This window comes from Coregonus lavaretus (genome assembly GCF_964263955.1).
Source record: "Coregonus lavaretus genome assembly, contig: HAP1_SCAFFOLD_2287, whole genome shotgun sequence".
In the NCBI taxonomy this organism is placed as follows: domain Eukaryota; kingdom Metazoa; phylum Chordata; class Actinopteri; order Salmoniformes; family Salmonidae; genus Coregonus; species Coregonus lavaretus.
Genome location: NW_028158306.1, coordinates 60,556 through 78,130, shown reverse-complemented (window position 1 = coordinate 78,130; position 17,575 = coordinate 60,556). Strand labels below are relative to the sequence as shown.

Below are 17,575 nucleotides of genomic sequence, written 5' to 3'. Positions count from 1 at the left end.
GTCATTTCTTTGTGTGGGTGTGTTTGTCATTCACTGTAATTGTTGTGTTCCTGCGCCTGTGTGTCTCCCTGATACTGAAGGATGGAAAAAAAGAATCACTCCTTTGAAAATGCAAATGAGTCTATTTATGTTCTGTTCCTGCTGTGTGTGTATTTGCACGTGTTTGTGTGTGTGTGTGTGATGCTGTCTTTCATGCCGGAGTGTTAATGAGCGAGATGGAACAATGGCACCACTCCTCATCACATCTCCCCGGTGACAGGACTCCTTAGTGGGAACGGTAACCAACAGCCCAGCAGCTTTCAGTGCAGTGGGGATTCAAACTGGTGGGGAAGAGAGGAAGGGAGGAAGGGGAAGCCGAGGCCACATCTGCAGAGAAACAAGAAGGCTTTAAAGGATGAGAAGGATGGATGGAAGGAAGTCAGTGTTTGAATGCGTTTTAATAACTTTTTCTCTCTTTCTGTCCCCCTCTGATTTCCCCTTCTCTCTTTCTCATCCTGTCTCTCTCTCTGTGTCTCTCTCTCTGTGTCTCTCTCTCTGTCTCTCTCTCTCTGTGTCTCTGTCTGTCTGTCTGTCTCTGTCTGTCTGTCTTTCTCTCTCTCTCTCTCTCTCTCTCTCTCTCTCTCTCTGTCTCTCTCTCTCTCTCTCTGTGTCTCTCTCTGTCTCTGTCTGTCTCTCGCTCTCTCTCTCTGTCCGTCTCTCTCTCTGCAGGAGAAGAACAAAGACAAGCGTTTCCGTCCCATCTACGACATCCCCTACATGTTCGAGGCCCGCGAGTTCATGAGGAAGAAGATCATTGGCAAGAAGGTAAGAGAACCACGCCCACAACATCCCACTCACGTAGAGCTGTAGTTGACTAGATCTGCTCCAGAGGTTCTCACTGAAGATCTAGTGTAGTCTAGATCAGTGGTTCGCAACCTTTTTCGGTTACTGAATTTTTCTCTGCCCGGAGTACCCCTGAAGTACCCCGTCATGTGCGTTTTACCAGTAAGCCTATGGTCACATGAGTCTTCTCAAGTACCCCCTGTGGATAGACCCAGTACCCTCAGGGGGTCTAGTACCCCTGGTTGGGAACCAATGGTCTAGATCATCCTTTTGATTTCATGTTGTCTTGAAACACACACACCTGTAATACATCACCTGCTATGCTATTTTACCTTGTTTGCTTCATGTCACGTGACATCCGATTAGTCCCTACCTCATACACTGACTGACCATTTGATTTTAATCAGGAGATTCAATCTGTTCGCTCCAGATCTGGGCCTTACATCTCACAGTACTGATTTGTTGGGTCCCATACATGCTGGGCCAATGTAGTTTTACATTGTCTTCACAGCAGGGCCTGAAGTACTAAGCTAAAGAGAGACTGCAAAACACTCACGCAGGCAGACACAATCCTATGGGCTTTTCACAGCACTGAGCAAGGGGCCATGAGAGTTTAGTATTCAATAAGAGTTTGGAAACTCGTCACCCCCCTCATATTCATTTTAATCATCAATGTTAATGATTTTTTAATGACTCAATATTCTATATTCTCCCTCGAAGCTAGTGTAGAGTGAAGCGACAATAATGATGGCGGCGTGGTATTTGTGATTTGCGAAGACTGAATTAAGTCAGAAGTTCTTACTGTCAAAGTGCAAAAACACAGTTAAATGAACCCCCCCTAACATGGTTTAACGGAGTGAGAGGAGATAATTATTGCAGTTCTGTGTGTGGTATGGGTGTAACGGTACATGTATTCGTACCGAACCGTCCAATTTGTAAGTCGCTCTGGATAAGAGCGTCTGCTAAATAATGTAAATGTACGGGGACCTCGGTTCGGTCCGCACTGTGAACCCAAAGTACATTTTTAAAAAACGGTTTTTAAAAACACTATGCCTCTTGAGTAAATCTGAGTTTAAAAAAAATAAAAAATCTGTCCATTCCGTTAAACAACTATAGCCTATGCACTCATTGTAATCAAAATTTGAATCTTAATTTCCGCATTTCAAACTGTCCTTTTGTGAGGCGCAGCCGGGAACTAGTTCTGTAGGAAGGCGAGTGGTGTGGTGGATAAACCAGGAGGATGCTCCATCATCGGTTAATCTCAAGTTTGGGAATATTTTGGCTTCCAGTAGAATACAACGGCGATGGACAGAGAGAGTATGTCGCCACTGCTCAACGAGAATAGCCTATGCAGCTGCCAACACCTCAAACATGAAACATGTTGACACATTTACGCCGACATCACCCCAGTATTCCTACCACCGGAGCAAAAAAACAACACTTAATCGTCTCCCCTCTGCATTCAAGCAGCCCTTCGCAGCTGATTCTGACCGGGCAAAAGTAATTACAAGAGTGATAGGTATGTTTAAAACCGTGGATATGTGCTCATTCTCGGTGGTTGAGAAGAATTTCGGGTTTCAGCACCTCGTGAAAGTGCTCCCGACACATTACGAACTTCACCCTCAAGCAGTGGGGAGAACAGGTATTTGATACACTGCTGATTTTTCAGGTTTTCCTACTTATAAAGCATGTATAGGTCTGTAATTTTTATTATAGGTACACTTCAACTGTGAGAGACGGAATCTAAAACAAAAATCCAGAAAAATCACATTGTATGATTTTTAAGTAATTAATTTGCATTTTATTGCATGACATAAGTATTTGATACATCAGAAAAGCAGAACTTAATATTTGGTACAGAAACCTTTGTTTGCAATTACAGAGATCATACGTTTCCTGTAGGTCTTGACCAGGTTTGCACACACTGCAGCAGGGATTTTGGCCCACTCCTCCATACAGACCTTCTCCAGATCCTTCAGGTTTCGGGGCTGTCGCTGGGCAATACGGACTTTCAGCTCCCTCCAAAGATTTTCTATTGGGTTCAGGTCTGGAGACTGGCTAGGCCACTCCAGGACCTTGAGATGCTTCTTACGGAGCCACTCCTTAGTTGCCCTGTCTGTCTGTTTCGGGTTGTTGTCATGCTGGAAGATCCAGCCACGACCCATCTTCAATGCTCTTACTGAGGGAAGGAGGTTGTTGGCCAAGATCTCGCGATACATGGCCCCATCCATCCTCCCCTCAATACGGTGCAGTCGTCCTGTCCCCTTTGCAGAAAAGCATCCCCAAAGAATGATGTTTCCACCTCCATGCTTCACGGTTGGGATGGTGTTCTTGGGGTTGTACTCATCCTTCTTCTTCCTCCAAACACGGCGAGTGGAGTTTAGACCAAAAAGCTCTATTTTTGTCTCATCAGACCACATGACCATCTCCCATTCCTCCTCTGGATCATCCAGATGGTCATTGGCAAACTTCAGACAGGCCTGGACATGCGCTGGCTTGAGCAGGGGGACCTTGTGTGCGCTGCAGGATTTTAATCCATGACGGCGTAGTGTGTTACTAATGGTTTTCTTTGAGACTGTGGTCCCAGCTCTCTTCAGGTCATTGACCAGGTCCTGCCGTGTAGTTCTGGGCTGATCCCTCACCTTCCTCATGATCATTGATGCCCCATGAGGTGAGATCTTGCATGGAGCCCCAGACCGAGGGTGATTGACCGTCATCTTGAACTTCTTCCATTTTCTAATAACAGTTGTTGCCTTCTCACCAAGCTGCTTGCCTATTGTCCTGTAGCCCATCCCAGCCTTGTGCAGGTCTACAATTTTATCCCTGATGTCTTTACACAGCTCTCTGGTCTTGGCCATTGTGGAGAGGTTGGAGTCTGTTTGATTGAGTGGGTGGACAGGTGTCTTTTTATACAGGTAACGAGTTCAAACAGGTGCAGTTAATACAGGTTTTGAGTGGAGAACAGGAGGGCCTCTTAAAGAAAAACTAATAGGTCTGTGAGAGCCGGAATTCTTACTGGTTGGTAGGTGATCAAATACTTATGTCATGCAATAAAATGCAAATTAATTACTTAAAAATCATACAATGTGATTTCTGGATTCTTGTTTTAGATTCCGTCTCTCACAGTTGAAGTCTACCTATGATAAAATTACAGACCTCTACATGCTTTGTAAGTAGGAAAACCTGCAAAATCGGCAGTGTATCAAATACTTGTTCTCCCCACTGTATAAGCAAGCTGAAGCCGAAGTTCTTCTGTGTTGTGCTTACTACAGATAGATGGACCTCCAGAGCTACAGAGAGCTACTTAACAGTGACATCACATTAACGCCGGAGTGGGAAATTACACGCCCCCTTTATAGGAGTCACACAAGTGTGCATATTTTTCTTTGTAAGAAAACACTATAGCATAGGCCTATACAATGTCTGAGCCATGTTCACATATTGATTTCACATGCATATTGCACTTTATTCTAGTGTTGTTGATGAGTAATCGTGTGTTTTTCATTCATTTATATTGCTGATGGTGCTCTCATGGAGCATTATGACTCATGGTCATATATGGAGTCAGGAACACCCACACTTCTGTATTAAATAAACAAAAATGAACTACAGTAACTGTTGGCATTTCATTTACCCGCTGTACAGAAACCGAACCGTGACCCCAAAACTGCAATACGTACCGAACCGTGGGTTTGGAGAAGCGTTCCACCCCTAGTGTGTGTGTTGTCTCGTCATACAACACGGGGCATAACAGCCCATATCTAGCCATGTAATGAGGGTGTCAAAAGAGAGTTTAACCTGTGTTGGGGATGTTATGAAAATGGCATGTTCATCATGTTTGGCCCCATTTAAAATACTGTGTGTGTGTGTGATTTTACGATGCCAGGGTTTATCGCGTGATTAAACGACAGCACACGCGCCGCTGTTAAGTGTTTATGCGCATGCATAATGACGCGCAAGCGAGTTGGATACGCCGTAGGAATAAAATCACACACACACTTCTAGACATCTTTTTCTTCTGCATTCAGGCCCTCCAATGTGTCTGTTTCCTCCACTAAACGTCCAGCGCATTGACAGTCCAGAAGCAGCATTCTAGTGGTGCTGTGGTTTACGGAGAGAAGTTGTACTCCTGGGTGTGTTAGAAAACAACTCAAACATTCCTGTGCCTGGAGCGAGAGCTTGATTGGGGGGGGGTCTGTGTGTGTGAGGGAGGGAGAGAGAGAGTTTGTGGGTGTATGTGCTTCTGTGTGTGTTTTAAATGAGCGTGTGTGTATGTGTGTTCGGGGTATTTTGCAGGTTTTCCACTCCAGCGCCTCGTTTTATAAGGCATGGAAGGTAGAGATGTAGTCAGCCAAGTTGATCCACCCGTGGCAGTATGATTTGTTTCTGCTTTAAACACACTATTAATCACCCCGGCCTTGTTGTTGTTTAGATTAGGGCGAGATTAAAACGTAAATGCACAGCGGCATCAGAATTAGTAGACATATTTACAGTTATCAATGCATCTGACTCTAAAATCCTCACATCAACTAGGTCTATATCTCAAATGGAAAATGTAATCTGCATGAGACACCAACCAGACATGGATTCAAACACTATTTGAAATCTTTCAAATACTTTCAGCGATTGCTTTAGCCTTGCATGGAGTGCAAGTTTGGCGGTGGGCTGGAACTTTTGCCATTATTCTATTGGTTCCATTGTAACAGGCATGCTCAATCAACCCCAGCTAATGTACACTGAGTGTACAAAACATTAGGTTCACCTGCTCTTGATGTAGACTGACCAGGTGAAAGCCATGGTCCCTTATTGATGTCACTTGTTAAATCCACTTCAATCAGTATAGATGAAGGGGAGGAGACAGGTTAAAGAAGGATTTTTAAGCCTTGAGACAATTGAGACATGGATTGTGTATGTGTGCCATTCAGAGGGTGAATGGGCAAGACAAAATATTTAAGTGCCTTTGAACGGGGTATGGTAGTAGGTGCCAGGCGCACAGGTTTGTGTCAAGAACTGCAACGCTGCAGTGTTTTTCACACGCAACAGTTTCCCATGTGTATCAAGAGTGCTCCACCACCCAAAGGACATCCAGCCGACTTGACACAACTGTGGGAAGCATTGGAGTCAACATGGGCCAGCATCCCTGTGGAACGCTTTCGAAACATTGTAGAGTCCATGCCCCGATGAATTGAGGCTGTTCTGAGGGCAAAAGGGGTTCACAATTCAATATTAGGAAGGCGTTCCTAATGTTTTGTGCACTGTTTGTCAAATGTTTTCAAATGGGATTTGAACCCAACATTGTCTGTTATTTATCCTCTTGTTCTTCTATGCCCCTCCACCACTCCATTCAGTCAATATAAAAGATAGAAGTACAGTGGGGGAAAAAAGTATTTAGTCAGCCACCAATTGTGCAAGTTCTCCCACTTAAAAAGATGAGAGAGGCCTGTAATTTTCATCATAGGTACACGTCAACTATGACAGACAAAATGAGAAAAAATAATCCAGAAAATCACATTGTAGGATTTTTAATGAATTTATTTGCATATTATGGTGGAAAATAAGTATTTGGTCAATAACAAAAGTTTCTCAATACTTTGTTATATACCCTTTGTTGGCAATGACACAGGTCAAACGTTTTCTGTAAGTCACAAGGTTTTCACACACTGTTGCTGGTATTTTGGCCCATTCCTCCATGCAGATCTCCTCTAGAGCAGTGATGTTTTGGGGCTGTCGCTGGGCAACAGACTTTCAACTCCCTCCAAAGATTTTCTATGGGGTTGAGATCTGGAGACTGGCTAGGGCACTCCAGGACCTTGAAATGCTTCTTACGAAGCCACTCCTTCGTTGCCCGGGCGGTGTGTTTGGGATCATTGTCATGCTGAAAGACCCAGCCACGTTTCATCTTCAATGCCCTTGCTGATGGAAGGAGGTTTTCACTCAAAATCTCACGATACATGGCCCCATTCATTCTTTCCTTTACACGGATCAGTCGTCCTGGTCCCTTTGCAGAAAAACAGCCCCAAAGCATGATGTTTCCACCCCCATGCTTCACAGTAGGTATGGTGTTATTTGGATGCAACTCAGCATTCTTTGTCCTCCAAACACGACGAGTTGAGTTTTTACCAAAAAGTTCTATTTTGGTTTCATCTGACCATATGACATTCTCCCAATCCTCTTCTGGATCATCCAAATGCACTCTAGCAAACTTCAGACGGGCCTGGACATGTACTGGCTTAAGCAGGGGGATACGTCTGGCACTGCAGGATTTGAGTCCCTGGCGGCGTAGTGTGTTTGTTACTTTGGTCCCAGCTCTCTGCAGGTCATTCACTAGGTCCCCCCGTGTGGTTCTGGGATTTTTGCTCACCGTTCTTGTGATCATTTTGACCCCACGGGGTGAGATCTTGGGAGATTATCAGTGGTCTTGTATGTCTTCCATTTCCTAATAATTGCTCCCACAGTTGATTTCTTCAAACCAAGCTGCTTACCTAGTGCAGATTCAGTCTTCCCAGCCTGGTGCAGGTCTACAATTTTGTTTCTGGTGTCCTTTGACAGCTCTTTGGTCTTGGCCATAGTGGAGTTTGGAGTGTGACTGTTTGAGGTTGTGGACAGGTGTCTTTTATACTGATAACAAGTTCAAACAGGTGCCATTAATACAGGTAACGAGTGGAGGACAGAGGAGCCTCTTAAAGAAGAAGTTACAGGTCTGTGAGAGCCAGAAATCTTGCTTGTTTGTAGGTGACCAAATACTTATTTTCCACCATAATTTGCAAATAAATTCATAAAAAATCCTACAATGTGATTTTCTGGATTTTTTTTTCTCAATTTGTCTGTCATAGTTGATGTGTACCTATGATGAAAATTACAGGCCTCATCTTTTTAAGTGGGAGAACTTGCACAATTGGTAGCTGACTAAATACATTTTTTCCCCACTGTATGGCGCTGTGTTCATCCATTGCAGTATATTCCTTTAGAAGGCTAGGTCCTCCACCATTTGTACCTATTCTCTTTGAAGTGAATAAGTGCAGAGCTTCAGTTCACTGTTCGCTGTAGCCCAATCCATACAGCCTGAGAGACCAAAACATTCCCCCATTCTTTTTATTTGATTTGTATTCACAATTTATGGTTACAAAAGGAAAATATCAAGTCAGAACTAAAAGATTTTGCAACACATACAAACAAAGTGTTTTCTATTGGTTTATTGAGCCACCCCAGCTCAAACAGGCAACACATATTAAGTATTTGAAACCCTGATCACTAGTTTCCTCCCATTCTTTAATAGCCTGTGTTGTTGCTAGGACACGGCTCAGCTGAGAATATACATGTTTTTTTTTCTGCCGATTCCCAGATAAATGTTGATACCCAAACTATTATTACCTTGAAGGTAGGTACACTGCCCTCGGCCGCCATGGCAACCAGAGTTAGAAGGCATGACAAGGAAGGATCAGAGATGATTAGCCGCAAGTGTTGTTGTATTGATTTAAGGGTACAGTGGTGTGAGACCAGTCATTGGGCGAATGTACCAATACGTACATGGAACAAAAAGGGCTAAAATGCTGATTTTTGACTGCATATAGGCCTATTTTGCTTCTGTTTTGATCCCGTTTTGAATGAAGAAAAGGGAAATGTCAGTGAACCCAGTTCACTCAGTCAGTGTCGAAGCTAAACCACCGAACGAGCAGATTTGACAGTCCTACAAAAGCTTTTGTGTCCTGCTATACAGACACCATCATTTTACCTCATCAGCAAACACAAGGAAGGACAGAATATATTTGACAGGACAGTAGGCGGCAGGTAGCCTAGCGGTTAAGAGCATTGGGCCAGTAACCGAAAGATCGCTGGTTCGAATCCCCGAGCCGACTTGAGCAAGGCACTTAACCCTAATTTTAAGTTGCTCTGGATAAGAGCGTCTGCTAAATGACTAACATGTAAATGTAGTACTAAAGCCTTTGTGCCAGGGTACACAGTGTAGCTTCATTTGAGAACCTGCAGTGGCTTCTTTTAGCGCTCTCAGCTCTGCTCCGCTTGACACCACAGACACCATCGCTTTACTTCATAAGCGAGGTAATTGGGACTTGACATGGTGGTACTCTGCAGTATTTACAGACACGTCTGGTGCTCGGGAGGGCACGGTACGCCCGAAAGCCCCAGCTCCGAGCCGCCCGCGCTCTGCCCTCGCCTCACACAGCACGGCCGACTATATTAGTTTAACAAGGTATCTTCGCTCCCTTGAAATCCGGTGGGATTGCGTGCAAGGAGTGCTGCCATCCCCAAATTGGGTTCACCCTCCGGGCATCCTGCATCAGATGTGCCCCTCTTCAGTCCCGAGTGGTCCTAAAGAGTGTTTTACATGATGGGTCAAATGTTGTATCATTATAGTCCACCAATGGATTGAACCCACTTTTCCCCACAGAACCCTATTGTCATCAACCTAAGCATAAAGGGTGTTCAACACTGAAATACAATAAGCTCAACCAATCAATCAAAGTGTCCGTTTAGTAAGTTGGCACGCATCCAGAGGAAGCCTCAAAGTGCTCCGCTTTAAGAGATGTATGAAATAAGTATTATGTCTACATCTCTATCAAGATGGCGGAAATTCTTTTGATCTTTTATGAAGCGTGTCCAATATTCATATTCAAAGGGTTTATTTTATCAGAGAGTGTGTCCGTATCAAATGGCTGTCAGAGCAGCAGTGAAGAGCTGTTAATGTGTGATGGAGATAGTTGGTTATTCTTTGACTTGCACAAGTAGTGGAGGAAAATACCAATCTACCCTCCTGTTGTTAATGTTTCTGTGATACAATAAAACTTATTTCAATACATTTTAGTAACCAAGTTTCAGGGATAAGTCATATAAATATAATTTTTCTACATATAAGAATGTCAATTTCAAGAGAATTTAACCAGACTGCATCTCAATTCAAGCATTCTCTTGACGCTTGAGAAGAAAATTTGTTATGAATCCCACTTATCATTTTTTTTATTCAATAGTGTCAGTGTTATTTGACCTTTAACACCCCCACACACGCCGGTGAAAGGAAATCAAGAGCGTTGATGGATACAGTCAGTCAGTGTACAATCTCAGGCCATAGACTTCAGGTTCCTATTCACAAGATCTGATCTAGGATCAGATCCATATTATATAATCCATGTCATTTGATTGGTAATGAATTAAAAAATACCTATATCAGCGCTCCTACTATGAGCCTCTGTGAATACGGGCTCTGAAGTGCTGTACACAGGCCTCAGGTGGTTAGACTGGACCGGAGTCCATTTCAGGTCGTTTCTCTTCCTTTCCACCCTCTCCGCACTGACCGAGACGCCAGCAAGCCTTAGACGTTTACTCTTGTCTGGTAATTAAGGTAAATCTGCAGAGAAGTGCTTTCCTCCCGCTCTATTTCCGTCTCTTTCTCTCTCCGTCTCTCCCGCTCTCTCTCACACTCCCTCTCTACTCTTCCCCCTATTGAAATAGCTGTTTCGCTCGGTGACATAATCCAAAGCTAGATTTGGCTAACTTTATAAGTAGTGAGGCTCCTCTTTTCAATGCGGCGGGTCTCAGCCTCAGCAGAAAAAGTCCAATGAAAATGTTGCATTAATCCACTTATCAGGGGAGAGCACATTCGGATAATCCCGGCCCGCTCAAAGTGTCTCCTGTTATGCTGCGGATGCAAGAGTTGTTTTATATAACGTGTGTGGGAATGGAAAGTGAGAGACGGCGTGGCGTTTGATGTCTTGTGTTGCCAGTTTGACTATAGTGGGAGCAGTCGGGATGTGTGTATTTGTCTGTGTGTGTGTGTATAGCGGTATGCACACGTGTGCGTGTGTGTTTTGTTGTTGTCTGTATACCTGTCTGGTCATTTGACAGGAGTCACTAGGTCCCCAGGTCCAGATCCCAGATGGGACGTTGTGTGGAGTTTGCAGTTCACTCCACTAGCAAAGGTTTCTTCTTGTTCTTCAGCATCATCATGCCCCACTTCTCTAAATGATAGCCAGCTGCTTTTACTGTTGTGTTAACAACACCAGGGCATCTGAGCACATCAACACTGCGATGAAGTCATGTCTCTCTCTCCCTCTCCACCCGGGGCTTTAAGACGGTGGAATTACAGCTGCGTGTTTGAGCAGAGCCGAGGCTCAGTTTTTTTATCCATAAAATATATATTACAGACTTTCCCCGCTGCATCTAGCCTATTGAACTCAACCACTCACACTGTGGTTGGTGTGGGGAGCTCTGCAGCGAAACAGCCCTGTGTCTGACCAAGCATGCTTTTTTCTTATTGTACACCTATACTCTGATATCTACCTTCACTTGGATATCCACACACACACACACACACACACACACACACACACACACACACACACAGTTAAGCGAATCTCAGAGCCCCTGGTCCCAGTCGGAACAAACACATTTCCTCTCCTTATCAGATATCCCCCTCCAGTCCTCTCCTCTAGGGGTATCTTCTAAATGACTTCCTCTATCTTGAGATCTGCACACTGGTCTGTGGAGAATCTGCTGGATCCTCTAATCTACCATCGCTTTGTCAAACCTTTTAATCTATCATCACTTTACTTAATGGGGTCAGACTCTCTCCCTCTCTGTCATGCACTGCTTGAGAATGTGTTCTATTCCTTTTTTCAGTCTTCTGCTTTTGTCCTCTTTATTTCCTCTACTCTTTCTCTACCTCTTTCTCTCCTTCACCTCCTCTCCTCTCTTTCTCTCCTCCTTCTCCTGCTTCTCATCCCCCTCTCTCTCTTCCTCCTCCTCTCATCTAAAGTCATTACCCCTGCCCAATGATGCAGAGCCATTATAGAACATGTGTAGATTCGGGGAGGAGACACGACACAAAGCACAGATGAACCAAAACCATATTTTATGGGGGGAATAAATGGCTTTATTTGTTGAGGCTCAGCACAAACAAGCTTACAGCCGTGTTCCGCTATAGGAAAATGAGGAGCCTCGGCGGGAAGTCTGCGCTAAATGAAATTTCCATTATGCCGATCAGATTGGGTTTTTATGCTTATTTTCTGTTGTGAAGTGTGTGTGTTTGCTGGAGGTAATATGACTAAGAGCATCTTATAGCAATGTTATTGACCGTAATATGTTGGGTAGTCCAGGCAGTTTTCTATATTAAGTGGAAATTGAGCCTTTCCTTGTGTTTTGGCTTGTAATAGGTTAACTTTCCACTCATTCTGTTAGGTCTACTTTAAAATGAAAATGGATGCAATGGCCTCCGAAGACTTATAATAGCAGTCACACACAATAACATTTAGGCTAATTAGTAAATGCTTCAGCCATTTTGAAGTTAGAAAAATCATAATAAAAATATGTTTTCTTGTCACATACACCGGATAGGTGCAGTGAAATGTGTTGTTTTACAGGGTCAGCCATAGTAGTACGGCGCCCCTGGAGCAAATTAGGATCAAGTGCCTTGCTCAAGGGTACATCGACAGATTTTTCACCTTGTCTGCTCAGGTATTCGAACCAGCAACCTTTTGGTTACTGGCCAAATGTTCTAACCGCTAGGCTAACCTAACGCCCTACATCTATCATCTACAGCAATGATGAATCCTAAGATTTTGCCCTATTGTTGTACAAAACGCTACATCGCCCAACATAGTCCTCAATTGTAGTACAACACCTTTTAGGCCCCTTTACGGTTACACTATAGCCCCAAACCCACTCCTAGCTAGGCCATTCTATCTTCTTCCTTCACCACTCTGTCACACAACCCCCATCTTACCACCCACCCTCGCCAGATGCCACATTAGCAGAGAGCATGCTGGGACATCCATTTGCTAGAATCCTGACTACCCTCCATCACTGTGTCCTTGTCCAGCGAGGCCCTCAGATGAATGACAACGCCCCCCTCGTTTCCTCTCCCCTCTTTGTTTCCTCAACATGTGGGACGGTTGGGACCTTCTCTCTCTCTAACGTTCTCTCTCTCTAACGTTCTCTCTCTCTCTCTAACGTTCTCTCTCTCTCTCTAACGTTCTCTCTCTCTCTCTAACGTTCTCTCTCTCTCTCTCTAACGTTCTCTCTCTCTCTAACGTTCTCTCTCGCTCTCTAACGTTCTCTCTCGCTCTCTCTCTAACGTTCTCTCTCGCTCTCGTTCTCTCTATCAGAATAGCTATTTGTTTGCTGAACTGTATGATGGAGAAAACATGTGCAGGCCAGTAGATTCCCGGATTGTAGATTCCCTGTTGCTCCCATCCTGGGCTTGGGGAATGTCATTGCCTGTCCCCTGTCCCCACCTATCCTCTTTATCCCTGCTTCCCTGCCTCTCTGTTTGCTCTGTCGGCCAGGAAGGGAGGAATGGGGGAAATGGTTGTTCCCTATTTAAACGTTGTTGTTTTCCTCCAGCCGCTGGGGAAGAAGGCATGTACTGTGTGCTGCTGAGCCTGTCCATGTCTGATAGTGATCAGCCACCTCTTGATTGTGTGGGTGCATGTGTGTGTGAGTGTGTTTGTGAGCGTAGAGTTATAAACAGCCCCAGTGCTCCTCTGGGGTGATCTACAGTCCAGCCTGACATGATTCACACTGACTGGGGGTGACCTTGGAAACTAGCCCATACACACTCAAGCACACAGCACACACACACACACACACACACACGTATACACACAAAGTTCTGGCTATTGTATTTTCATGACCAGTATTTCTAATTATTTAAAATGCTTTGACTAGTTGATGATAGTTTGTTTTTGTTACATGTTTGTTCTCACAATTCTATATGTATTGCAAGTCGATGGACAAGAGCGAGCCATGAGAAAACAAGTTTTGATCAGTCATAAACATCCTATTTAAAAAGAAGATGGAGAACAAGCTATGAAGGAAAAATACTAGCGTTTTGGTGCTGGTACAGCCAACTAGCGCAAAAATAATATTGCGATATTGTCGAAACGATACGGTATATCGTCAAAAAGAATATCCTGATATATAACTTTCTAGTTTTTTATTCATCGCTAATGTTAATCATGAATGATAGGCCGACATAACACTAAAATAAATTACGTTGACACACATTGACTCCATATCTCCCCATGTGTGCAGTCATACATTGTCTTCAACCCTATATAATCTGATATGACGTTGACAGTGAGTCCTGAGGTCCCTAATCCACTGAAGACCCAATGGCTCTTCAAATCAGGCTTCAGAGTATTTTGACCTCATTCACCGGGAGAGTTGTTGTCTGACATCATTTCCTGTGACATGCCGTTTCAGGTGAACGTCACGGTGGACTACATCAGAGCTGCCACCAGCGCCTCAGAGACCAGCACCGTCCCCGCCTTTGCAGAACGCACCTGTGCCACCGTCACCATCGGCGGCATGTGAGTACACCTACCTCGAAACAGACTTTTCCCCCTGCACTGTCGACCTCTGCTAACCCCTAACACGTCTGTGTCACCCCGTCTGTCACCTCTGTCATCTTGCTTGTAGGCAGGACGAGTAGACCAGACGAGTGTTTGTCAATCCTGGCTCTGGAAACACCTATAGCAGTAGTAGCACGGCAGAGTCAGCTCAAACTTGCTGTATTTCACGGTGCACCATATTTCTCTCCACGTGGCGAGCCAGACCCCTCTACCCGTTTAGCACAAGGCGAGGGAGAGAGGCTCAGCAGGGGGGGGGCTAGCGCAAGATAGATAGCGCTAATAGGCTACGTCCTAGATACCACTACCATTGAGCTTGTTAGTATTGGAGTGGGGAGTGGTGGAGAGGGTTGTGGAAAAGGTCTGTTTGATTTCCCAAGGACACGTCAACCTCATTTCCTGATACTTTATAAATGCATACAGCCAGGCAGGCTAGGTCATCAGTAAATAAGAGTTTGTTCTTTAAACTGACTTGCCTTTATAAATGAAGGTAGAATAAATACAATCCTTGTTTCAATCCTTGGAACAAGCACTAATCTGACAACCTGGATGAGTCAAAGCGAAAGATCCACCATGTTGTTTTCACCCATCCCAGTCGTGAGATCTATGAAAAGAAAACTATGCTTTTTAAACCTTTTTTAAAAGTGTCTAATTTGAAGGCAATTTGCAACACTTGCTGATCTGCCTCCACAGTAACATTCAGAAGATGCGAAAGTCATTAAAGCCACTGTCATGATGTGATGCTCAATTTGTCTCAATTTATAAAAGGCAGAGAAATGAAACAAAGCAACGATGGGGAAATGACTTGTACTGTTTTTTTCTCTTTTTTTTGTTTTTGACACTCCATCTCAATTGGAGGCAGTTTACTAGCCTCCTACTGTTATTATTCCTTCTGCCTGCCTGTCTCTCTCTGCCTGCCTGTCTCTGCCTGTCTCTCTGCCTGCCTCTCTGCCTGCCTGTCTCTCTCTGCCTGCCTGTCTCTCTCTGCCTGCCTGTCTCTCTCTGCCTGCCTGTCTCTCTCTGCCTGCCTGTCTGTCTCTCTGCCTGCCTGTCTCTCTCTGCCTGCCTGTCTCTCTCTGCCTGCCTGTCTCTCTCTGCCTGCCTGTCTCTCTCTGCCTGCCTGTCTCTCTCTGCCTGCCTGTCTCTGCCTGCCTGCCTGTCTCTGCCTGCCTGCCTGTCTCTCTCTGCCTGCCTGCCTGCCTGTCTCTCTGCCTGCCTGCCTGTCTCTCTGCCTGCCTGCCTGCCTCTCTCTCTGCCTGCCTGCCTGCCCCTCTCTCTGCCTGCCTGCCTGCCCCTCTCTCTGCCTGCCTGCCTGCCTCTCTCTCTGCCTGCCTGCCTGCCCCTCTCTCTGCCTGCCTGCCTGCCTCTCTCTCTGCCTGCCTGCCTGCCCCTCTCTCTGCCTGCCTGCCTCTCTCTCTGCCTGCCTGCCTGCCTCTCTCTCTGCCTGCCTGCCTGCCTGCCTGTCTCTCCCTGCCTGCCTGCCTGCCTGTCTCTCCCTGCCTGCCTGCCTGTCTCTCTCTGCCTCTCTCTGCCTGCCTGCCTGTCTCTCTCTGCCTGCCTGCCTGCCTGTCTCTCTCTGCCTGCCTGCCTGCCTGCCTGTCTCTCTCTGCCTGCCTGCCTGCCTGCCTGTCTCTCTCTGCCTGCCTGCCTGCCTGCCTGTCTCTCTCTGCCTGCCTGCCTGCCTGTCTCTCTCTGCCTGCCTGCCTGCCTGTCTCTCTCTGCCTGCCTGCCTGCCTGTCTCTCTCTGCCTGCCTGTCTGCCTGTCTCTCTCTGCCTGCCTGCCTGCCTGCCTGCCTGCCTGTCTCTCTCTGCCTGCCTGCCTGTCTGCCTGTCTCTCTCTGCCTGCCTGCCTGCCTGCCTGTCTCTCTCTGCCTGCCTGTCTCTCTCTACCTGCCTGCCTGTCTCTCTCTGCCTGCCTGCCTGCCTGCTCTCTCTGCCTGCCTGCCTGCCTGTCTCTCTCTGCCTGCCTGCCTGCCTGCCTGTCTCTGCCTGCCTGCCTGTCTCTCTCTGCCTGCCTGCCTGCCTGTCTCTGCCTGCCTGTCTCTGCCTGCCTGCCTCTGCCTGCCTGCCTGTCTCTCTCTGCCTGCCTGCCTGTCTCTCTCTGCCTGCCTGTCTCTCTCTGCCTGCCTGTCTCTCTCTGCCTGCCTGCCTGTCTCTCTCTGCCTGCCTGCCTGTCTCTCTCTGCCTGCCTGTCTCTGCCTGCCTGTGTCTGTCTGTCTGTCTGTCTGTCTCTTCCTGCCTGTCTCTGCCTGCCTGCCTGCCTGCCTGTCTCTCTCTGCCTGCCTGCCTGTCTCTCTCTGCCTGCCTGTGTCTGTCTGTCTGTCTCTGTCTCTTTCCCTCATCCCTCACTCCAGAAAACCTAATAAAAACATTTCACCCACAACGAGGAGCCACCAAACTTTCTCAATGATGGTCTTGGTGTGCCGACAGGCTAATAAAACATGCCAGAGGACACAAACTCATTTCGGAAAGACAAGCCTGCACCGAGCACACTCACTACCATCCACTTTAGCTGCTACATGGGCGCCCAAGGGCTCTGAGCTAACTGCGGAGCGCTGACATCGAACTCTTCCGCATTCTTTTTCTACTCCGGTCTCTCACCTTCCCCTTTTTCTGTGGTTGTGAAATAACAATGCAGTGTCTGGTTGCTGTGGTTCGAAGGTCTCTCTCACCTCGCCATGTTGCCGGCACCTTGACTTGTTAGTTAGTTGTTAGTCATTGTCTTTCGCATTTTCCTTTTGCTTTCTTCTGTTGTGTATCTGGGCTCGTGTTTCTTCCGTGTTTCTGGGCTCGTGTTTCTTCAGTGTTTCTGGGCTCGTGTTTCTTCAGTGTTTCTGGGCTCGTGTTTCTTCAGTGTTTCTGGGCTCGTGTTTCTTCAGTGTTTCTGGGCTCGTGTTTCTTCAGTGTTTCTGGGCTTGTGTTTCTTCAGTGTTTCTGGGCTCGTGTTTCTTCAGTGTTTCTGGGCTCGTGTTTCTTCAGTGTTTCTGGGCTCGTGTTTCTGGGCTCGTGTTTCTTTTTTGTTTCCTCTCACTCTTTTTCTCTGTCTGTTTCTCTGTCTGTTTCTCTGTCTGTTTCTCTGTCTGTTTCTCTGTCTGTTTTTCTCTGTCCCTCTTTCCATTTATTAGTTTTTCTTGCTCCCTCCACAGTAACATAGCCGAGGCGTTGGTTAGTAAAGGTTTGGCCACGGTCATCCGCTACAGACAGGACGACGACCAGCGCTCATCCCACTACGACGAGCTACTGGCTGCAGAGGCACGGTAAGCATGGTGCCCCAAAATGGTTTCTACTGCTGAAAACGCTGAAAACCATTATTAAAGACAAGCCTGCCCCAAAATGGCTTTGGTGAAAACCCATAATGCTTAAAAGTTATTGATGACTAATACCATGGCAAC

The 17,575-nt window shown here is 46.0% G+C and overlaps 1 protein-coding gene across 1 annotated transcript in view; it reads left to right on the top strand.

Moving 5' to 3' along the window:
• Positions 1–692: 692 nt before the first annotated feature.
• Positions 693–17,575, top strand: part of LOC311124180 (staphylococcal nuclease domain-containing protein 1-like) — a gene marked incomplete at its 3' end in the record, with an annotated part of 61,858 nt that continues 44,975 nt past the window's right edge. Inside the window, exons 1-3 of the mRNA XM_084198375.1 lie at positions 693–804; positions 14,038–14,144; positions 17,330–17,440. Of these exons, the coding sequence (XP_084054501.1) occupies positions 757–804; positions 14,038–14,144; positions 17,330–17,440 (266 nt within the window). The remainder of the gene's footprint in view (positions 805–14,037; positions 14,145–17,329; positions 17,441–17,575) is intronic.